Source organism: Muscardinus avellanarius (assembly GCF_963383645.1).
Source record: "Muscardinus avellanarius genome assembly, chromosome: 13".
Classification (NCBI taxonomy): Eukaryota; Metazoa; Chordata; class Mammalia; order Rodentia; family Gliridae; genus Muscardinus; species Muscardinus avellanarius.
The window spans coordinates 10,975,653-10,999,905 of NC_137799.1; the positions used below are offsets into that span (position 1 = coordinate 10,975,653).

Here is a 24,253-nt window from a genome sequence, read left to right on the forward strand (position 1 = left end):
TATTCCTTAAAATCACTGGAAAAGCCAGGCGTGTGGCGCATGCTTGTAATCCCCGCGCTTGGGAGGCTGAGACAGGAGGATCACACAGGTTCAAAGCCAGCCTCAGCTACTTAGTGAGGCTCTCAGCAACTTAGTGAGACCCTGTTTCCAAATAAAATATAAAATAGGTCTAGGAGTATAGAACGAAGGTAGAAAGCCTCTGGGTTCCACCTCCAGTATCACCAAAAATAAATAAATAAAATAAAATAAAATAAAATAAAATCACTGGAAAAGTCGCCTCAATTTCTTTTCTTTTCTTTTTTTTTTTTTTTTTTTTGGTGGTATTGGGGTTCTTGGAAACCCTTCTACCTTTAGGCTACACTCCAGACCTATTTTTATATTTTTTATTTGGAAACAGGATCTCTTAGGCCAGCAAGGCTGACTTCAAACCTGCGTGATCCTCCTATCTCTGCCTCCCAAGCACAGGAATTACAAGTGTGCGCCACCACGCCCAGCTGAAGTCTCCTCAATTTCTACACCACAATTTCCTTTCTGTCCCTTCTACTTCTGTTGCTAGGAAATTCCTTTTGTGGAGGGCCTTCTTCAGCAACTTCAGCAGCGTAGATGTATTAACACAAAGGACCCTGTCTGCCACCTTATCAGGGTGCTTATAGTTTGATGGTTTGTCATGGGAGGCCCACTGAAGACAATGAAGACTGCATTAAGCTGGGCATGGTGGCACACGCTTATAATTCCAGCATTCGGGAGGCAGAGACTGGAGAATCGTGGTTCAGGGAGAGCCTCAGCTACTTAGCAAGGCCCTTCGCAACTCAGTGAGATCCTGCTTCAAAATATAAAAGATTTAAAAAAAAAATAAGGCTGGGAGTGGAGGTTGGAGGTAGAATGCCCCTGGGTTCCATCACCAGTACTGAAAAAAAAAAAAAAAAAGTGCATTAAATGTATTCCCATGGTGTAAATGTTTGAGTACTACCAGGATTGATAAAGTGTGTCCTAACCCCCAAAGGGATGGTACTGGGGGGAGAGGCCTTGGGTGGGTGGGTCATGAGGGTAGAGGCCTCATACAGGGGAGCAGCGCCCTTGAAAAATAGGCCCAAGGAAGCTGGGCACTTGTAATCCCAGCATTTAGAAGGCTGAGATGGGAAGATCACAGTTCAAGAACAGCCTCAGCTACTACTTAGTGAGGCCCTTTGCAACTCAGTGAGATTGTTTTAAAATAAAGAATAAAAAGTAGGGTTGGGTGTGTAGCTCAGAGGTAGAAGGCCCTGGGTTCCATCCCCAGTACTGCAAAAATATTTGTTATTTATAAAGCACCCAAGCTATAGTACGTTGTGACGACAGGCTAAACAGACTAAGATATGAATACTGATTTACAGAAGCAAGTGACCATTAATCTGAAGGAAGAGTCTAAACTTCTCAACACTGACAGCTTAATAAATGCAGCACTACTGTCCTACCTCATTTTCTGACATCATCCCTGGAGTAAGCTGGGGACCTGTCCCTAGGGAAATAACCAACACCTCTTCAGGCTGGACCTCCTGGATGGTTTCTTGAGATGATCCTTCATGGTCCATATGGAGGTCCATTAGCATATTAGTGCGGCTTCTGCTCCGAGTTGCTGACAAATAAAGTAATTTAGAGAAAAAGTCAAAATCTACATATCAGTCAATCACCCAGCCAAACATGAAAAGGAGGGAGGGGGCAGAGAATGCGAAGAGAACTGAGGAAGGGCTAAATGAGTGATGTGTGCATGTGTGCCTCTCCCATCTTGTACACCAGTAAGATGTATGACTATAATGCGCCAATAAAAAAATTAAAGTTGCACACTGAATAAAAAATATACTTTCTATTAATGCCAAACATTTGCACATGCACAAAACAAGACTGGCAAAAATATGAATAAGAAAATTCAAAACAAAACTAAAAATTAGATTCTCCCAGCCGCTCACTGATGCCTAATGCAGATTGCCCTTTATTTTATTTTATTTTTTGGTGGTCCAGGGGATGGAACCCAGGGGCCCTCTACCTCTGGGCAACACTCCCAGACCTCTTTTATGTTTTATTTAGAAACAGGGTCTCACTAAGTTGCTGAGAGCCTAGGAAGCTGAGGCTGGCTCTGAACTTGTGGAATTTCCCTGTCTCAGCCACCCAACTACTGGGATGATAAGCGTGCGCCACCACGCCTGGCACAGGCTGCCCTTTAAAACGGACCATCAGCAACAATGACCACTGGGCAGCAACAGCCACCTGCGACCACATCTGCAGTGCAGCAAACACAGTCCTCACACCGCAGGACTACAGTGGCCGGCACAGCGTTACATTACTTCTCATCTCTTTCAATAACTTCACTATTAAATCATTTCATTATGAAGTGCCACAGGTCTCCCATACTAATAACTGAATTTAAGAGTATTAGAAATTTTATGTAGAAACTTGATAACATAATAAAGTAATACATCTTAATTACCCAAATACTGAGAAAGCCAGAGCTGTGTTTCTTTGTTTTAGCAGTACTGGGGAGTGAACCTAGAGCCCACACAGTGAGCTGCATCCCAGCCCTCTTTATTTTTGTTTAAGACAGGGTCTCCCTAGGTTTCCGAAGCTGGCCTCCAACTTTTGATCCTCCTCTCTGAGACTCCCCAGTAGCAGGGACTATGGGCCTGTGGCACATGCCCAGTCAGAGTCAGAATCAGAAAGTACTTTTCCCCCTGTTAAGTATTTTAGTCTCTTTCCATAGTTGCAGGAGAGGTTTCCTTATGTTTGAATGTGAGGTCCCTTCTGCTTTATGAAAACATTCTAAATTAATAAAGGTTTCAAGCTGGGTGAGGTGGCACATGTTTAAAATCCCAGTACTTGAAAAGCTAAGACTGGAGATTTCATGCCCAGCCTCAGCTACTTAGGCCCTCTGCAACTCAGTGAGACTCTATGTCAAAATAAAGAATAAAAACTAGGGATGGGGATGTAGCACAGAGGTAGAATGCCCCTGGGTTCAATCCCCAGTACCCTTAAAAAAATAAAAAATAAAGAATTAAATTAGTTTTGCTGTTTTCCCATTACCTATAATTAAAGAAGTAGTATTTATTTCCTAAAATAATCTTCCTGTATGTCTTCTTTAAAAATGTCCTATTAGCCGGGCATGGTGGTGCACGCTTGTAATCCCCGTGCTTGGGAAGCGGAAACAGGAGGATCATGCAGGTTCGAAGCGGAAACAGGAGGATCACGCAGGTTCGAAGCCAGCCACGCTGGCTTAAGAGACCCCGTTTCTAAATAAAATTATAAAATAGGCCTGGGAGTGTAGCCCGGAGGTAGAAGGGCTTCCAGAAACCCCAGTACCACCAAAAAAAAAAAAAAAGTCCTATTGGTGCAAAGTGATTACATGTAATAGTGGGATTGAATGTTTTACATATATATATATATGTGTAAATATATATATATGTAACACACACATATATATATGTAAAACATAAATGTTCTATAAATATATATGTATACATATATATGTATACATATATATATATATATATGTATATATATTTTTTTTTTTTTTTAACAGTACAGGGGATAGAACCTAGGGGCATTCTACCTCTGAGCTATACCCCCAGCCCTATTTTTTTTTTAATTCTTTATTTTTGAAACAGTGTCTCACTGAGTTGCAAAGGGCCTCACTAAGTAGCTGAGATGGTCTGCAAACCATGTTCCTCCTGTCTCAGCCTCCCAGATGCTGGGAATACAGGCGTGTGCCACCACACCTGGCTTCAGTGTTATATATTTGTACATGCTATCACATGTCTCCCCCCCTTTTTTATGACACTGGGGGCTCAACCCAGAGGCATTCTACCTCTCAGCTACACCCCCAGCCCTATTTTTTTTTTTAAAACAGGGACTCACTAAGTTTCAGAGGCTGACGAGGAACCTGGAAATCCTCCTATCTCAGCCTTCCACATTCTGAAATTACAAGCGTGTACCACCACACCCAGCTATCCCATATATCTTTTAAGAACTTTGGAACTCTGAAAGATTTAGATTATTTTTTACTATTTTTTTCTAAGAGTTTTGGTCTTTTGTAATCAATTTCAATTTTCTCTCAAAAAGCAGTAAGATTCAATAAAACCATAATACTAAATAGAAATTCTCTTACAGTACAAAATGATCAAAATACATAGAATAATACTCTATAATGTCTTTCAACTAACTATACTTTGAATGAAAGCCGAACTCCTTGAAGACAGAAAAAGGCAGAAAAATAAAGAACTGTTGTTCAGTTCACAGTGCTGTGAGTCAAGTTCATTAATCACTTTCAGTCTGAAAATTCAAAGAATACTTTAATTTCCAAATATCTAAAATAGACCAATTTAAGCCGGGCATGGTGGCGCACGCTTGTAACCCCAGCATTCGGGAGGCTGAGATGGGAGGATCGCGGTTCGCAGACAGTCTCAGCCACTTAGTGAGGCCCTCTGCAACTCAGTGAGACCCTGTTTCAAAACAAAGAATACAAAATAGGGCAGGGGGTGTAGCTCAGAGGACAAATGTCCCTGGGTTCCATCCCCAGACCCACAAAAAAAAAAAAAAAAAAAATAGTAAAATGACAGGGCTAATTTAGCCAGGCGTGGAGGTGCACGATTGTAATCGCAGCGCTTGGGAGGCTGAGACAGGAGGATCACACAGGTTTGAAGCCAGCCTCACTCAGCTCCTTAGTGAGGCTCTCAGCAACTTAGTGAGACCTTGTTTCCAAATAAAATATAAAATTGGTCTGGGAGTGTAGCCTGGAGTTTAGAAAGCCCCTAGGTTCCATCCCCAGTACCAGAAAAAATAAAATAAAAGAAGAAGAAGAAAATTGTAAAATAGGCCAATTCACCGGGCGTGGTGGCGCACCGTTGTAATCCCCGTGCTTGGGAGGTGGAGACAGGAGGATCCCGCAGATTAGAAGCCAGCCGTGCTGGCTTAAGAGACCCTGTTTCCAAATAAAAATATAAAAAAATAGGTCTGGGAGTGTAGCCCGGAGGTAGAAAGGCTTCCAAGAACCCCAGTACCACCAAAAAATAAAAAAATAGGCCAATTGATACCTTTATATGCTGGCTCCTACTTTCTTCCAATGAATTATGAATTTAAACTTCATGAGTCGGTCTATGAATCTTAAGCTTTATGATTTACAAAAATGTGATCAAATTTCATGTAGCAACTTAATATAAAGCAACAGCAACATGCACATGGAGCACACTTGTATAAACCACTTCTTAAATAAAAGTTACACAAGAAGAGGAAGAACAGCCTGTTACCCACCAAACGGGGTTACTAGTGTAATGTGAGCAGTGAGGTTGGTGGCTGAGGAATCCCAGGCAGTGATGGCTGCTAACTGTTGTCCTGGGTTACGAGAGCATAAACATAGAAAGAAAATCAACCCTTTGAACAGTAGGCACATTTTTAAAAAATGAAATCAATACAATGACCAGGTCACATAATCACAAACTAATACTGGACAAATACTTGAAACTTCCATTAGACCCATAATTAATAATACTTAAATGAAAAAAGTAATTAATGTACAGTCTCTTATTCACAAAAAATCATTTATTTCTCTATGTTAAGGAGTACAAATAGCCCATAACATCAAAGAACATTAAGTGTAAAATGACATTTATTTCTACTTTTTAAATTATAAAACTGACATTTTCGGATACAAAATGCCAAGATTTGAAAAACATGATGCAGCTCGGCGTGGCGCACACTTGTAATCCCACCATTTAAGAGGTTGAGACCGGAGGATCTCGGTTAGTGGCCCGCCTCAGCTACTTAGTGAGGCCCTTTGCAACTCAGTGAGACCCTGCCTCAAAATCAACATAAAAATAGGGCTGGGGTTATAGCTCAGAGGTAGAATGTTCCTGGGTTCCATCTCCAGTACTGCAAAAAAGAAAAAAAGAAAAAAAAAAGGAAAAAAACCTCAGGTAGATTCATTTTAAGAAACCATGTATTAGTCGTGGTCGTGGTGTTTCACACTTACAATCCCAATACATGGGATGCTGAGGCAGAAGAATTACAGGTTTGAGGCTAGTCTCAGCAACTTAGTAAGACCCTCAGCAATTTAGTTTAACCCTGTTTTGAAATTTAAAATTAAAAAATAAGAGGCGGGAGTGATGGCACATGCTTGTAATTCTAGTACCTGTGGGGCTGAGACTGGAGGCTCACAGCTTCACGGCTACTTAGGAGGCTCTCAGCAACTTAGTGAGACCCTGTTTCAAACTAAAGAATAAAAATTAGGGCAGGGGGTGTATCTCGGAAGTCGAATGCCCCTGGGTTCTATCACTAGACCCACAAAAATAAAAAATTAAAAAATTTAAAAAAAGAATAAAAAAGTGGACTGGGTTGTAGCTCAGAGGTAGAATCTCCTGGGTTCAATCCCTAGTAACACACACACACACACACACACACACACACACACACACACACACACCTTTTAAAAATAAGCAAGGCATGGTAGCTCAAACCTTAGTAGCTCAAACCTGTAATCCCAGTACTTGAGAGGCTGACATAGAAGGACTAGAGAATCACAGGTTCAAAGCCAACCTCTCCAACTTATGAGACCCTGTTTCAAGATAAAGAATAAAAGATGGGGCTAGGATGTAGCTCAGAGGAAGAATGCCACTGGGCTCCATCCCCAGTATCAAAAAAGAAAAAAAAAAAATAAAGCTGGGGTGTGGTTTTGGGACAGACTACACCCGGGTTCAATACCTAGTACCACATATAAGAAGAAACTATCAGGTCAGGGTGGTGGTACAAGCCTACAATCCCAGTACTCGGGAGGCTGAGACAGGATGATGGTAAGTTTGAGGCCACCACAGCAACTTAGAAAGACCGCACTTCAAAATAAAATAATCAAAAGGGCTGAGGGTTCAGCTTAGAGGTAGAATACTCCTGGGTTTGATCCCCAGTACCAAAAGAAAAAAGAAAGAAACTGTCCTTAACAAATCAGCTTATAGAAGTTTAAAAATAAAATTTCAAGGCTGGGCGCGGTGGCGCACGCTTGTAATCCCCGCGCTTGGGAGGCAGAGACAGGAGGATCGTGCAGGTTCGAAGCCAGCCATGCTGGCTTAGGAGTCCCTGTTTCCAAATAAAAAAAGTAAAAAAAAAAATGGGTCTGAGAGCATAGCCCGGAGGTAGAAGGGTTTCCAGGAACCCCAGTACCACAAAAAATAAATAAATAAAATGTCATTCTTCAAGATGTATGAACTATAACAATTACTCACTAAGTGTGGCTGAGTTCATTATCATTAAGCAGCTCCCAAAATGTGCCTCTCCCAAGCCTGTACTTCCCTGCGCGTTTACTCTAACTCCCAATCTGTCCCTCGAGAGAGACTGACAGCTTTAGGATCTTCTCCTGATACTACAACCACCTGGCTTAGATAGGACCCTTGTATCCCCAATGCTTACGTCCACCAGAACAATTACTATGAAGGGTTCTGATTTCTTGGTCTTCTCAACTGCCCATCAGCAACTAACATGAGAGTAAAGGCATATTCTAAAGGTTATTACATCCCCAGGGTCTAACACAGTGCCTCGTGTGCAAGAAAGTGACTATACCTACCTTCACAGGGTACTTTCATGGATTAATTAAATAACAATTGTAAGGTGTTTATCCAGTGCTTGGTACATTCTACATGCTAAATTAATTTTTATGTGTATATAGAAAGAAAATGCTTAATAGGTAAATAAAGCTTAATAAACATAATTCTTAAATAAATGACAAAATAAAACTTTGCTTTATCTTAAAATAACGTTAAGATATTGTAGCTCAGTTGATAGCACTGATCAGTAATAAAAACAATACTAAAAATAATCTAGATGTGGCGGCACATGCCTATAATCCCAGTACTTGGGAAGCTGAGACAGGAGGATCAGAGGTCCAAAACCAGCCTCAGAAACTCAGTAAGACTTCCAGCAACCTAGAGAGACCACGTTTCAAAACAAAAAAATAAAAAAGGGCTGGAGGTAGAATGCCTCTGGGTTCAATCTCCAGGACAGATGAATGAATGGACAGAAGGATTATTTTCCACTTAATTCATGAAAACATCTAACTTTTTTTTTTTTTTTTCGGGTCTGGGGATAGAACGCAAGGGCATTTGACCTCCGAGCTACAGCCCCTGCCCTATTTTTGTTTTTGGTTTTTTTTTGGTGGTACTGAGGGTGGAACCCAGAGGCTTTCTACCTCGCGGCTATACTCCCAGAACTATTTTTATATTTTATTTAGAAACAGGGTCTCACTAAGTTGCTGAGAGCCTCACTAAGTAGCTGAGGCTGGCTTTGAACCTGCGCAATCCTCCTGTCTCAGCCTCCCAAGCACGGGGATTACAAGTGTGCACCACCACGCCCGGTGCCCCTGCCCTATTTTTTATTCTTTTTTTTTTTTTTACGAACCGCGATCCTCTGGTCTCAGCCTTCTGAATGCTGGGATTACAAGCATGCGCCACCACGCCCAGCTTCAAAAAACAACATTATTTATGTTATTATGTTATATTACTTAGAACTAGCCGGGCATGGTGGCGCACGCTTGTAATCCCAGCATTCGGGAGGCTGAGACCGGAGGATTGTGGTTCGCGGACAGCCTCAGCTACTTAGTGGGGCCCCCTGCAACTTAGTGAGACTCTTTTTCAAAAATTAAAGAATAAAAATTAGGGCTGGGGGGTGTAGCTCAGAGGTTAGAATGCCCATATATATAATTTAGAACTTCAGAGAATGGAGTGCTACATAACTAAGAGTATTTATAACATGATATTTTCAAAATTCTTCCAAGAAAAAAGATTAAGATTTATACAAAATATACTATGGGTGAGATGATTTTTGTTAGTTACAAAGAGCAGTAACAAAGGCTAATGAAAAAATACTACGTTTAAGGAAAAGCACCAGCATTAGACAATCTCCTTACCTATAGGTAATCGATTCTTCTTATTTGCTGGGGTGGTTGCTGGAGACAGCTGGGGAGTATTGTAAGGAGTCATTTCTAAACTGCTGCTCTTCCCTGGCTTGGCCTGGGGTAGGTTTGCTAGTAAATTGTCGAGAGCCATTCTATCTTCTCTCAGTTGATCTCCAGACATCACACTCTTCATAAAATTCACCTGGCAAAAGTAAACCATATTAGCTAGTGAAAACAGTGTGTATTTTTCACTTAATATGCTACTCATCTATGACTCTGACCATGCTTAGCTAAGAGAACTGTAAGAAAATCATATTAAAGAATAAAGTCATTACCAGAGTAATAAGCTGGCTGTAGGTTATATAAACCACAGTTCTGCTTAACCCTTCCAGAAGATTAACAGAGGACATTGGAGGGGTCTCCACTGCACGGCCACCAATCACCACATCAAGGAAAGCAGCCACACAGCTCTGTGAAAAGAGCAAAAGACCACAGTGAAATACTTTCCCTTTACAATATGGCAACAAAATTTCTGATTAAGGCAGACAAGCATGCAAAAAGTTTAATAATTTTTGTGTGTGTGTGATACGTTGGATGAAACCTAGGGGCTTTCTACTTCCGAGCTCTACTCTCAGACCTATTTTATATTTTATTTGGAAACAGGGTGTCACTAAGTTGCTGAGAGCCTCACTAAGTAGCTAAGGCTGGCTTCGAACCTGTGCTATTCTCCTATCTCAGCCTCCCAAGTACTGGAGTCACAAGCGTGCGCCACCACACCCGGCTCTAATGAAAATTATTTAAACCAACATTTATAAAACTGAAACTCTTTATGTACTGAAAAGAATAATCCCAAGATATCTTGGCAGACAAAACAAACATGACTTAGAACATTATATACACTATCCCACTTCTGAAAAGAGAGGGATATAATGAGTGGAAAAATAAATCTAGGCATTTGCTTATATACATAAAGACCTCTAAAAGGACACAGAAAGTCTGATAACTTTTAAGAACCTTTGGACAGGAAATGAAGGCTAGAGAGTTGAATGTATAGCCTACTCAAAATCTGACTGATGAAATTTTTATTTAACTAAACTAATTGAGCCATAAATATTAATTTATAAAATACACTTAAATTTATACAATTATTACTGATTATTGATGGATATACCATAGACTAATTTGGTGAAAACTTTTTTTTTTTTGCAGTACTGGGGATGTAACCCGGGGAAATTCTACCTCCAAGCTACACCCCAAGCCCTATTTTTCATTCTTTATTTTGAAACAGGGTCTCACTAAGTTGTTGAGTGCCTGATGCTGGCCACGAACTGGTGATCCTGTCTCAGCCTCCCAAAAGTTGGAATTACAATTGTGCACCACCACACCCAGCTGGTGACAACATTTTTAAAACAAACTTTTTAAAATAAAATAGTTTTAGTAGCTCTTTGATTCTCATTACATCTCTTCAATATCTCTAAGGAAGAATTATTAATTTTTAGTGAAATCTCCATAAGTTTAAATGCTGCTGAATGAATACTGTAGCTAATTAAAAGGTAATTAATGACTGACTATATTATTAATTTATACATCACCTAAGGACAAGATTTAATAAAGAGAATAGTTAGGTTCACTTAACAGTTTTTCAAAATTTTCTATAAACACTATTCACATAACACAGCACTCATTCTTACTTTGTCAAATTTTCCAAGGCTGCTTTTCGTCCGGGGGTCCCCTTCTTCAGAGCCAGTCATTGCCAACTGCTGCAAAAGGCGGCCAACCTGCAACCCAAAGCAGTGGTAGACAGACGCAGGCTTAGACACCCACACACTCTGCTCTATGAAGCACTCCTTTTGTTTTTGTTTTTGAGTACCGGGGATGCAACCCAGGATCATTCTACCTCCTAGCTATGCCCCTAGTCCTCATCCTATTTTTTTTCTTTATTTTGAATCAGGGTCTCATAAGTTGCAGAGGGCCTCACTAAGTAGTTGAGGCTGGCCGTGAACCACAATCCTCCTGTCTCAGCCTCCCAAGTACTGACATTTACAAGCATGCACCACCATGCCCGGATGAAAGCACTCTTTTCTGCAAAAGTGTTTTATAGTAACATGCCATACAAAATAGTGTCCCCATTAAAATGCATAACTTGTATATGTCAGCTTTTACTATTTTCAGAATAAGAATTTTAGAGAGGAAGTAGAAAATTGTGCTGTGTTTGTCTTTAACACATGCTATCAACATTAGGAAATTAAAAGTAAAATTATATATTTATTTTAGTGGTACTAAGGATGAAACCCAGGGGCGTTCTACCTGAGCTACACTCCCAGCCTTCTTTTATTTTTTAGTTTGCAACAGACTTTCACTAAATTGCTCAGGGCCTCACTAAAGTGCTCAGGCTGGCCTCAAACCTGTGTAAACCTCTCAAGTAGTGGGATTACACTCGTGTGCCAAAACACTTGGTTGTTGGTTTTTTATTTTTTTTTGGGGGGGTGGTACTGAGGTTCCTGGGAACCCTTCTACTTCTGGGCTACACTCCCAGACCTATTTTTATACTTTTTTTTAAATTTGGAAACAAATTGGAAATGGGTCTGGGAGTGTAGCCCAGAGGTAGAAGGGTTTCCATGAATCCCAGTACCACAAAAAAAAAAAAAAAAAAAAACACTAATGCAAAAGCCAGGTGTGGTAGCACACGCCTGTAATCCCAGCATTCAAGAAGCTGAGAATGGAGGATGGTGGTACAAGGACAGCCTCAGATACTCAGTGAGGCCCTATGTAACTTAGTGAGATCCTGTTGCAAATTAAGGAATAAAATATAGGGCAGGGGGTATAGCTCAGAGGTCGAATTCCCCTGGGTTCCATCCCCAAACCCCCCCCCCAAATTAAAACCTAATACAAGCCAGGCGTGGTGGCGCGCACTTGTAATCCCAGCACTCTGGAGGCAGAGACTGGAGGATCTCGATTCGTGGACAGCTTCAGCTACTTACTGAGGCCCTTCACAACTCAGTGAGACCCTGTTTCAAAAAATAAAAAGGCTAAACTGGGCGTGGTGGTGCACGCTTGTAATCCCAGCATTTGGGTGGCGTAGACCAGAGGATTGCGGTTTGCAGTCTGCCTCAGCTACCTAGCAAGGCCCTTCACAACTCAGTGACACCCTGTTTTTAAAAATAAAAGACTAGCCGGGCGTGGTGGCGCACGCTTGTAATTCCCGCACTTGGGAGGCAGAGACAGGAGGATCGCGCAGGTTCGAAGCCAGCCGTGAGCGCTGGCTTAGGAGACCCTGTTTCCAAATAAAAATGTAAAAATAGGTCGGGGAGTGTAGCCCGGAGATAGAAGAGATTCCAGGAACCCCAGTACCACCAAAATAAATAAATAAATAAATAAATAAATAAATAATAGGACTGGGGGTGTATCTCGGAGGTAGAATGTCCCTGGGTTATATCCCCAGTACCGCAAAAAAAAAAAAAAGAAAAAAAGAAAAACTAATGTGAGATTTTTATGAATGCACCATCTTAAAATACTATGACTGCTTTTATTTCATAAGAAGCAAATATTCTAGGAAAGTTTGAGGAAAAGGAACAGTAAGACTATATTGACATTGTCATGATACTTTCTGTTCCTGCCTCTACTGCCCAAATCAACTGATTTTATTGTGTGTCACTGGGGATGGAACCTAGGGTACTCTACCTTTGATCTATACTCCAGCCCTATTTTGTTGTTCACTGAGTTGCAGAGGGCCTCACTAAGCTGCTGAGCCTCAAGCCTGTGATTCTCCTGTCAGCCTCCCAAGTACTGGGATTACAAGCGTGCACCACCATGCCCAGCCCATTTTATTTTTATTTGGAAACAGGGGCTCACTAGGTTGAGAGAGTACTTGCTGAGACTATCCTCAAACCTGTGATCCTTCTGTCTCAGCCTCCCAAGTAGTAGGTTCACTAGTGCACACCGCCACACCCGACTTAAACTGATTTTAAACTAAAAGCCACTTTAACAATAACAGCAAAAGCATACCTGCATCAGATTAAATCGTGCCACCTCATTAATTGGAGCATCAGAAATGATGCCATACTGTTCTGGATTGACAACCGCAGGGCAGATGAAGCAAGCCAACAGCAGATCAGTGCACATTGCCCTGACCTCCCCAACCTCCAGACGGTCTACACAGGAAAGCGTTTTGTACATCTGCGACACAATCCACCTCAAGCTATGTGGGAAGCAGTATGTGTTCTGTTTGAGATAACCTATAAATTTGTTCACCAACGCTACCAGTTTGGCCTCATTGGAATCCACCATCTCTTGGACTTTCTGTCTGAACTTATCTGAGCCTTTCTCTCCAAAGAGTTTCTCCTGCTGATAGGGGGAGAGTCTCTCAATGAGCTTGTTGGGGTCTGTTTCTAGGTGATCTTCATCTTCAACAAGCAGCTGCATGATTGGCTCATGTAAAGTAGCTGTGAGGAAAAGCTTGGCAGAAAAGAGTCCCTCAGAAAAAAGTTTAAATAAAATGCTGAAGGCACAAGTTCCTCTCCTCAAAAGTCGCCTGGGGTTGTCACTTTCTTTGAGTTCAAATTCAATCAAGTATCGCAAAACTTGAAGGAGGTAGCTTTCATCTTCCTGCATAATGCAGTTGCCGTATAAGGAGGTAAAAACTGTGTAAATAACACTCTGAGTGTTCTCCTGATTAAGTTTCTCTCCAGCAACCAAGGAGGAAGCAATAAGACGAGGATTTTCCCTTAATCGATTCAAAAATTCTCCATAAGCGGTCTCTTGAAATCCCAATTGCTTATATCCGTCAACAAACTGTGTATCTTCCAAAACCTTGGCATGTTGGCAACATTCAGCAGGGGAAGCTTCAGCACTAAAAAAATTAGCAAACAAAGTGATATCAGAAATAACAGCAAAGCCAGGTATGGTGGCGCATGCTTGTAATCCCAGCATGTGGGAGGCTGAGACAGGAGGATCGTGGTTCAGGGACAGCCTCAGCTTCTTAGTGAGGTCCTTTGCAACTCAGTGAGACCCTGTTTCAAAATAAAGAATAAAAAATAGGGCTGGAGGTGTAGCTTGGAGGTAGAATGCCCCTGAGTTCCATCCCCAGTACCACCAAAATAAATAAATAATAAAAAGTAAAACAGAGCTGGGGTGTAACTCAGAGGTAGAACCTTGGGATCAATCCCCAGTACTGCAAATATTGGTAATAATATTAATGATAATGAAAAGTAAGTATATGTCAGGTATATTGCCTAACCTTTCTCAAACAGTAACATGCTAGTATGTAGTGAACTATAGAATCACATCTTTCAAACCAGGCCTTTCAGTTCTGGAAGCAAATGTTAATAAAATAAGCCTAAAAGAGGGTTTAAAAGTCTACAGCAATGTTTGTTTCAGCACTATTTCCTCCTCCCCAATTTTTTTTTACTGAGGTAACACACAACTAAGTGTGCAGGTTGGCTGTTTTATGTATGTATGCAGCCACATAATGGCCACCCACCCTGGAACAGATGGCTACAGTGGTGTGCTACATGAGAGACTGAGGCAGAGATCACCTGGGCCCAAGAGTCTGAGAACAGATTGGGCAACACAGCCAAACCCTGACTTTGGTACGGAGGATTGAACTCGAGCATTCTACCTCCAAGCTACACCCCTAGCCCTATCTATCTATCTATCTATCTATCATCTATTTAATATTGATTTGGTGGTACTGGGGATTGAATTCAGAAGCATTCTATCTACCTCTGAGCTATACCCCTAGCCCTTTTTTATTATTTAGGAACAGAGTCTCACTAATTACTGACAACCTCACTAAGTTGCTAAGGCTGGCTTCAAATCTGTGGTCCTCACCTCAGCCTCCCAAACTGCAATTACAAGTGTGCTCCACCACTCCTGGCTTGTGCCTGCACAGCCTTTTTTATTTCTCATTTTGAGATAGGGTCTCACCAAGTCACCCACACTGGCCTTGAACTTGCAATCCTCTTGTCTTATTCTCTAGAGTAGCTGGGATTACGGGTGTGAACCACCACCTGGCAGTACTACTATTCTTCCAGATAAAAATTGCTTTCTGAAGCCACAGAGCAAAAAAAAAAAAAAAAAAACCACAGCCAGGCATAGTGGCGCACACTAGTAATCCCAGCATTTGTGAGGCAGACACCAGAGGATCACAGTTCACAAACAGCCTCAGCTACTTAGCGAGGCCCTTTGCAACTCAGTGAGACCCTGTGTTTTTTTTTTTTTTAAAGATTAAAAAAATAGAACTGGGGGAAAAATATTAAAAAATAGAACTGGGAAGGGGGGGGGTAGTTCGGAGGTAGCATGCCCCTGGGTTCTATCCCCAGTACCGCAAAAAAACATAATAAAATGAAATAAAAAGGCTAAAAATAAGGGCTGAGGGTATAGCTCAAAAGTACAATGCCACTGGGTTCAATCCCCAGAACCACAAAAAAAAAGTAAAACAAAATAATTTACTCTGCAATAAAATATTATATGTGCAAAGACCTACAGCAGTCTTAATTAATAAACAAAATAAACTATATATGTTTTATTAGCAGGCTCAACTCAACATTGACTTAAACTGTCTTTAACCAAGCACCTCACTGGAGATAGATTCATTTTGTTACAGTTAGCAGCTGGCATAGCATTATAGTAGTTCACAAAATTTATTATCTAAAGTATTTTCTTTACCTGGTTATGATAAGCCGATCCAAATTAATTCTCTGCTGCTTTGCAATCCATGCTGTGCGATACAACTTTTCAGCTGTCTTAAGTACGTCTGCATTGAGCCTCTGGATGAGCTGTTTCTCAGAGTTTACATAAAGGCGCTCCTGCTTGAGGTGATGGGCCAAAGTATGAATGTCTAGCTTCACCATTTTCAAATGTGGAAAAGGTACAAAAACTGGTCACTAAGAGTAAAAGATTTAAAAAAAAGAGTAAAGAGACAAATCTTAAAAGTTTATATCATATAAATTATTTTCTAAAATCAAAAGGGATAGAAGAATACATTAAGATGAAGATTACAAGTGGGCATGGTGGCGCACACTTGTAATCCCAGTACTTGGGAGGCCAAGTTAGGAGGTTTGCAGCCAGCCTCAGCTACTTAGTGAGGCACTCTGCAACTTAGTGAGACCCTGTTTCAAAATAAAGAATAAAAAGTAGGGCAAGGGGTGTAGCTTGGAGGTAGAATGCCTCTGAGTTCAATCCCCAATATGGCAAAAAAATAACAAAAGAAAATAAACCTACTATACTATACTAAAAACACTAAAAAGAACATCTGGAGCCAGGCATGCACACCTGTAATCCCAGTATTTGGGAGGCTGAAATAGGAGGATCATGGGTTGTAGGACATCTTCAGCAAGTAGTGAGGCTCTCATCAACCTAGTGAGACTCTGTTTCAAAATAAAAATAAAATGGGCCTGGGGGTGTAGCTCAGAGAGGTAGAATGCCCCCCCACCCCCCAATTTAATCCTCAGTACCACAAAAAAAAAAAATCTAGAAGTTTCATGAAAGACTAAGAAGAAAATTGAAGGTACCTGCACTTTTCAATGATTCCTTACTTTCAAAATAATTTTCAAACTCTTTAGCTTAACATGCAAGAGCCAATTTTGCCTCAATCCACCCACCAATCCTATTTTTCACAATTTCCTTACAATAAACTACTCCAAACAAACTGGACTTCTCATTTTTATTTTCTTTTTTTTTTGTTTTTTGTTTTTTGGGGTTTTTTGTTTTTTGTTTTTGTTTTTTTTTTTTTTTTTTTTTTTTTTTTTTTTTTTTGGTGGTACTGGGGTTCCTGGAAGCCCTTCTACCTCCGGGCTACACTCCCAGACCTATTTTTACATTTTTTATTTGGAAACAGGGTCTCCGAAGCCAGCGCGTGCGGCTGGCTTCGAACCTGCGCGATCCTCCTGTCTCTGCCTCCCAAGCGCAGGGATTACAAGCATGCGCCACCATGCCCGACCATTTTTATTTTCAACTCAACTTCATATTTATATTTATATTTATATCAGACTCCATCTTATCTACTTCCTCTTAATTTCCTAGCTCAACAAAACCTTCCTTCACAACCATAGGCTGCCCTGTGATAAATTCCAACTCTGAATTCAAGAAGCACTAATTTTGAACTGGCTTTTTTTTTCTTTCATTTTTAGTGTCTACAGCCTGCCTTTCCAGAAAGAATGAGGTCCCCTCAAAGGCTGAGAATATCTCTTAGAGCTATGTATTTCCAGCTCTGAGCACCATGGCTTATTACACAGTTTTCAATGTGTCTTTACTAAACTGGGCATGATGGTGCACACTTATAATCCCAGTACTTGGGAGGCTGGGACAGGAAGATCACAGGTTCATGGCCAGCCTCAACTACTTAGTGAGGTCTTCTGCAACTTAGTGAGACCCTGTTTCAAATTCAAAGAATAAAATAGGGCTGGGGGTGTAGCTCAGAGGTAGAATGCCCCTGGGTTCCAACCCCAGTGCCACAAAACAAACAAGATGTCTTTGCAAAGATTTGCACTGTTTTAACAAGCTGCTCTGTGAAAGAGAACATAAAAAATCGCAAAGCCGGGAGTGGTGGTGCATGTTTGTAATCCCCATGCTTGGGAGGCAGAGACAGGAAGTTCGCACAGGTTTAAAGCCAGCCTCACTGGCTTAAGAGACCCTTTTTCCAAATAAGAATATAAAATAAGTCTGGGAGTGTAGCCCGGAGGTAGAAGGCCCCTGGGTACCACCAAAAAAAAAAAAAGAATAGCAAAGAATTTTAAAGTTAACACTAGGCATACCTAACAATAATTTGCAATTATTTCCTAGCCTAGCATGGTGGTACACACTTGTAATCCCAGTACTTGGGAGGCTGAGGCAGGAGGATCACAGGTTCATAGCCAACCTCAGCAACTTAGCCAGGTTCTATGCAACTTAGCAAGACCTTGTTTGAAAATAAAATAGGGCTGAGGATATAGCTCAGAGGTAGAATGACAGTGGGTTCAATCCCCGGTGCCATAAAAATAAACAAAAATAAAGATAGGTGCAGTGGCATGTGTCTGTATCCCAGCTGTCAGAAGGCCAAAGCAGGAGCACCACAACTTTAGGCCAGCCTGGGCAACACAGCAGAACACACAGCAATCTCATAAAGTAAAGGCTGGGGATGTAGCTCAGTGGCAGCATTCCCCTGGGTCCAATCCCTAGCACCCAAAGCACATAAACTAATAAAATAAAATGCATCATATCCATGAGTAGCAAATTAGATTTTGAGAAAAAATTTTAAGCTTGTCATTTAATGTGGAGGGCACATGGAAAAATGTTCATGGAAAATGTAAAGCAGACTGGGTTTCTGTATTGTCTCACAGTGGTATAGAGTCTAGGGCTTATTAGCTAAATTTAGCCTGTGGCCTGTTTGTATAAATGAAGCTTTATGAAACATTAGCCATGCCCACTTGTGTATATATTATCTGTGGCTGCTATCATGCCACATTGGCAGAGGTGAACAGTTTCCAAAGTCCTCTGCAGCCTATATAGGACACAAGGCTAAAATATTTACTATCTGGCCCTCTACAGAAAAAGTTTGCCAACCCCTGATAAGCAAGCATACCAACTCTAATGCAGAGCATGAAGCAGAAGTCCAGCCTGATAAGGTGAAATTTGTGAATTTTAGGATGCATTCAGCTGGGTGGGTGGTGCATGCCTATCAACCCAGTTCTTGGGAAGCTAAGGTAGAAGGATCACAGGTTGGAAGCCAGCCTCAGTGACTTAGCAAGACCCTCGGCAACTTAGTGAGACCCTGCTTCAAAATAAAAAATAAGCTGGGTGTGGTGGCACATGCTTGTAATCCCAGTGCCTGAGAGACTGAGACAGAAGGATCCCACAGGTTCGAAGCCAGCCTCAGCTACTGAGTGAGGCTCTCAGCAACTTAGTGGGACCCTGTTTCCAAATAAAATATAAAAATGGGTCTGGGAATATAGCCTGGAAGTAGAAAAGCCCCTGGGTTCCACTCTCAATACCACAAAAATAAATAAATAAGAGTAAGGCATGGTGGTGCATGCCTGTAATCCTAGTACTCATGAAGCTGAGACAGGGAGACTGCAGGTTCAAAGTCAGCCTCACCATCTTTGTGAGGCTCTCCGCAACTTCATGAGACCCTGTTTCAAAATAAAAATAAAATAGGGCTAGCCGGGCATGGTGGTGCACGCTTGTAATCCCTGTGCTTGGGAGGCGGAGACAGGAGGATCACGCAGGTTTGAAGCCAGCCTCTCTGGCTTAAGAGACCCTGTTTCTAAATAAAATATAAAATAGGTCTGGGAGTGTGACCAGAGGCAGAAGGGTTCCATCCCCAGTACAACAACAACAACAAAATAGGGCCAGGCATGGTGGCACAAAGTTTGTAATCCCAGCATTTGGGAGACTGAGACAGGATGATTGCAGATGTGCAGCCAGCCTCAGCTACTTTGTGAGAACCTTTGCAACTTAGTAAGACCCTGTTCCAAAATAAATAAAAAATAGGGCTGGGGTATAGTTCAGAGGTAGAATGTCCCTTGGTTCCATCCCCAGTAAATAAATAAAAATAAGGTAAAATAGGACTAGGGGTGTAGACCAGAGGTAGAAGATTCCTGGGTTCCCTTCCCAATACCATAATAATAAAGACTGGGGTTGTAGCTTGGAGGTAGAACACCCCTGGACTCAATCCCCAGTACCTAAAAATAATTATAATAATGAAAAAATATAAAATACATTAAAAGTTCCAAGGAGCCGGGCGTGGTGGCACACGCTTGTAATCCCAGTACTTGGGAGGCTGAGACAGGAGGATCACAGGTTCAAGGATAGCCTCAGCAGTAGTGAAACTCTCATCAACCTAGTGAGATCATGTTTCAAAATAAAAATAAAATAGGGCTGGGATGTAACTCAGAGGAAGAATGCCCCTGGGTTCAGTGCCAGGTACCCTCTCCCAAACAACAAAGAAAAAAAAAATCAATTTTTTTGATTTCTAGAGGCTAAAGATCACAAATTCGAGGCCAGCCTAGACAATTTAGCAAGACCCTACCTCAAAACAAAATTCTGAGAACTGCTGAGGATGTGGCTCAGTGATAAAATGCTTTGACTAGCATGTGCAAAGCCTGCAGTATGACTCCCAGGCCTTCATACAAATAAACCTAAGGTGTTGAGCACGGTGGTGCACGCTTGTAATCCCAGCATTTGGGAGGCCAAGACAGGAGAATTAGGTTCCCAGACAGCCTCAGCTACTGAGGCCCTATGCAACTTAGTAATACCCTGTTTCAAAATAAAAAATAAAAAATAGGTCTAGGGGTGTAGCTCGGAGGTAGAATGCCCCTGGGTTCCATCCCCAGTACCACCACACACAAAAAAAAAAAAAAAAAAAAAACAACCTACTACTTGCTCAGCACTACGAATGAGAAGGGCAAGATCTGGTGTCCAGGGCCCCTTCTCTTAGGAATACATAAAATTCCAGTGACAGTTTCAACTGCTCACACAAACCGTGCTCTGTGTGCCCTCCATCTGATCCTATCCACTCCTTCACTGGCCAGCTGAATCCCACTTAGGCATCTGGCACAGCTCAAACCCCGACTACTTCCTTGACTCACTTCCTCATTTGGGCTCAGAGCATTTCATACTCTTGCTAAGAAAAATGCTGCTTTCCCAACAAAATTCCAAATTTCCTTAAGTAAGAATATACTTAGCTGGGCGTGGTGGCACACGCTTGTAATCCCTGCGCTTGGGAGGTGGAGACAGGAGAATCGCGCTGGTTCAAAGCCAGCCGCTCTGGCTTAAGAGACCCTGTTTCCAAATTTAAAAAATATATAAAAATGAGTCTGGGAGGGTGTATTCATTTCAAGTCATTCCCTCATGCCATTTTGGCATGGGGCTGTATTTCTATTCTCTGTATTTCTATTTTTCTAATAAACTTCTTTAAATCTTAAAAAAAAAATGAGTCTGGGAGTGTAGCCCGGAGGTAGAAGGATTTCCAGAAACCCCAGTACCACAAAAAAAAAAAAAAAAGAATATACTTATCTTGGTATTCCCCATATCGTTATTTAGCATAGTGACTGGTATTTAGCAAGTGCTAAATACATGTCTGAATTCATAAAGGATAAAAAAAAAAACTTAAACAAGAGCTGAGGATGTAGCTCAAATATAGACCACTTGCCTAACATGCTCAAAGCTCTGGGTTCAATTTCTAGCGCCACAAAAACAAAAGCAAAATAACTGAACAATGAGCCGCAATGTTCCAGGTAAGAAATGCTGCTGCTAATAGTTCTAAAATGATTAAAAAACAAAAACAGTAATTAGCCAGGAGGATCGCAGGTTTGAAGCCAGCCTCAGACACTTAGGGAGAACCTCATCAACCTACTAACATCTTGTTTCAAAATAAAAAGGGATGGAGTATAGCTCAGAGGTAGAAGCCCCTGAGTACAAGTCCCAGCACCAAAAAAGAGGAGGAGGAGGAGGAGGAGGAGGAAGAGGAGGAGGAGGAGGAGGAGGAGGAGGAGAAAAGAAAAGAAAAGAAAAGAAAAAGAAAGGCAAAGAAAAGATAAAAATGGCTGGGTTGTACGTTACTGGTAGAATGGCAATGGAACCAATCCTCAGTACCAAAAATAAAAATAGAATTAAGCAATGTAAAGCCCCTTAGCAAACACATAAATTGTTGCCCATAATTATGTGTGTGTGGGGGGTGGGGGGGGGTACCTGGGACGGAACCCAGGGGCACTGTAACTCCGAGATATACCCCCAGCCCTATTTTTTAGTCTTTTTTATTTTTATTTATTTATTTATTGTGAGTCTGGGGATGGAACCCAGGGCATTCAACCTTTGAGCTACACCCCCTGCCCAATTTTTTATTCTTTATTTTGAAACTGGGTCTCACTAAGTTGTGGAGGGCCTCACTAAGGCTGTCCTTGAACCAAGAGGTCCTCAGTCTCCGCTTCCCGAATGAGATATACAAGCATCTGCCACCACACACAGCTCACCCCAGCCCTTTTTATTTCTTATTTTATTTTTTATTTTATTTCTTTACGGTACTGGAGATGGAACCCAGGGGCATTCTACCTCTGAGCTCTACCTCTAGCCCTATTTTTTATTCTATATTTTGAAACAGGATCTCACTGAGTTGCAAAGGGCCTCACTAAATAGCTGAGGCTATCTGCGAACCCGAATCCTCCTGCCTCAGCCTCCCAAATGCTGGGATTAAAAGCGTGCGCCACCATGCCCAGTGCCCTTTTTATTTTTTATTTTGAAATATGGTCTTGCTAGATTGCTAAGAGTTCCACCAAATACTGAGGCTGTCCTGTAGTCTATGATCCTCCAGTCTCGACCTGTCAAATACTGGGATTACAGGAATATGCCATCATACCCAACTGCCTTTAATTTTTTAGCCTGAAATTAAACAGAACTAAATCAAATTTTACAAATTTGACAATGTGTAATAACAACTAAGATTTATATAGAAATAAATTTGGGGGTTTTTTTTGGAGTACTGGGACTAGAACCCATGAGCATTCTACTTCCAAGCTCCACTCTCAGCCCTATTTTTTATTCTTTTTTTTTTTTCTTTTTTTTTTTTTGGTGGTACTGGGGTTGGAACCCAGGGGCTTTCTACCTCCAGGCTATACTCCCAGACCTATTTTATACTTTATTTGGAAACAGGGTCTCTAATTTGCCAAGAACCTCACTAAGTACTTGAGGCTGGCTTCAAACCTGTGCAATCCTCTTGTCTCAGCCTCCCAAGCGCGGGAATTACAAGCGTGCGCCACCACGCCTGGCTTTATTCTTTATTTTGAAACAGGGTCTCAGTGAGTTGCAAAGGACCTAAGTAGCTGAGGCTAGCCACAAACCACAATCCTCCTGTATCAGCCTCCACCACGCCTGGGTAATATATAAAATAAAATAAAGCCAGGTGTAGTGGCATATGCTTGTAATCCCAGTAACTGGGAGGCTGAGACAGGATACTCACTGGTTCACAGTCAGCCTCAGCTACTTCGTGAGGCCCTCCCCAACTTAGTGAGAATGTTTCAAAAATAAAGAATAAACCAGACAGTGGTGGTGTACGCTTCTAATCCCAGTACTTGGGAGGCAGAGACAAGAGGAATGCAGGTTCACAATCAGTCTCAGCAACTTATGAGCCCACCCCCATCAATTTAGTGAGGCCCTGTTTCAAAATAAAGAATAAAATAGGGCTGTGGGTGTAACTTGGAGGCAGAATGTCCCTGGGTTCAATCTCTAGTACTGCAAAAATTTAAATAAAATAAAGAATTTAAAAAAAAATAGGGCTGGAGGGTGTAGCTCCGAGGTAGAATGCCCCTAGGCTCAATCCTCAGTACTGGCAAAATAAAAAAATAAAAAATTAGAACCAGGCGTGGTGGCGCAAGTTTGTAATCCTAGTACTTGAGAGGTTGAGAGAGGAGGACTGCAGGTTCAAGGCCAGCCTTAGCTATTTAGAGAGGCCCTTTGCAACTTAGTGAGACCCTCTTTCAAAATAAATAATAAAAAAAAATAGTGCTGGGGGTACAGCTTGGAAGTAGAATGTCCCTGGGTTCCATTCTCGGTACCACAAAAAATTAGGGTGAACATGCCTATAGCCCCAATACTTGGAAGGCTAAAACAGGGGGATCACAGATTTGAGACCAGTCTCAGAAACTCAGAGAGACTCTCTGCAACTACTCTGTTTCAAAATAATAAATAAAATAGGGCTGGAGGATATAGCTCAGAGGTAGAATGGGGGTGGAGCTTGGAGGTAGAATCCCCCTGAGTTCCATCCCCAGTACTGCAAAAAAATAAAATAAAAAATGAAGCATAAAAAAAATCCTCAGGTCTGGGGATGTTGTGTGGTGGTAGAGCACATGTTTAGAAGAAAAAAAATCCACAGAACAGCCAGGCATGGCGGCACACATTTGTAATCCCAGTACATGGGAGGCGGAGACAGGAGAATTGCAGGTTCATGGCCAACCTCAACTACTTAATGAGGCCCCTGTAATTTATTGAGACCCTGTTTCAAAATAAGGCACATGGCCAGGCGTGGTGGCGCACGCTTGTAATCCCCGCGCTTGGGAGGCAGAGACAGGAGGATCGCGCAGGTTCAAAGCCAGCAACGCTGGCTTAAGAGACCCTCTTTCCAAATTAAAAAAAAAAAAGAATAAAAATAGGTCTGGGAGTGTAGCCCGGAGGTAGAAGGGTTTCCAGAAACCCCAGTACCACCAAATAATAACAATAATAATAATAACAAGGGATAAAAAAATAGGGCTATGGGTGTAGCTCAGAGATAGAATGCCCCGGGTTCAGTCCCCAGTACTGCAAAAAAGAAAAAAAAATCCACTGAACACTACTACAAATTTCTGAGAGGAAGCCAGGCGTGGTGATGCACACCTGTAATCTCAG

The 24,253-nt window shown here is 41.6% G+C and overlaps 1 protein-coding gene across 5 annotated transcripts in view; it reads right to left on the reverse strand.

Annotated features, from left to right (window-relative positions):
* GAPVD1 (GTPase activating protein and VPS9 domains 1) overlaps window positions 1–15,771 on the reverse strand; it is a gene marked incomplete at both ends in the record, with an annotated part of 65,734 nt that extends 49,963 nt beyond the window's left edge. For 4 of the 5 annotated variants that reach the window (XM_080709238.1, XM_080709236.1, XM_080709237.1 and 1 more), the window contains 6 exons: window positions 1,455–1,615; window positions 8,915–9,104; window positions 9,238–9,372; window positions 10,594–10,680; window positions 12,908–13,751; window positions 15,569–15,753. In XM_080709238.1, the coding sequence (XP_080565364.1) occupies window positions 1,455–1,615; window positions 8,915–9,104; window positions 9,238–9,372; window positions 10,594–10,680; window positions 12,908–13,751; window positions 15,569–15,753 (1,602 nt within the window). Of the gene's footprint in view, window positions 1–1,454; window positions 1,616–8,914; window positions 9,105–9,237; window positions 9,373–10,593; window positions 10,681–12,907; window positions 13,752–15,568 lie in introns of all 5 variants that reach the window. The other variant, XM_080709239.1, reaches the window with a different exon arrangement.
* Between the last annotated feature and the right edge of the window lie 8,482 nt (window positions 15,772–24,253).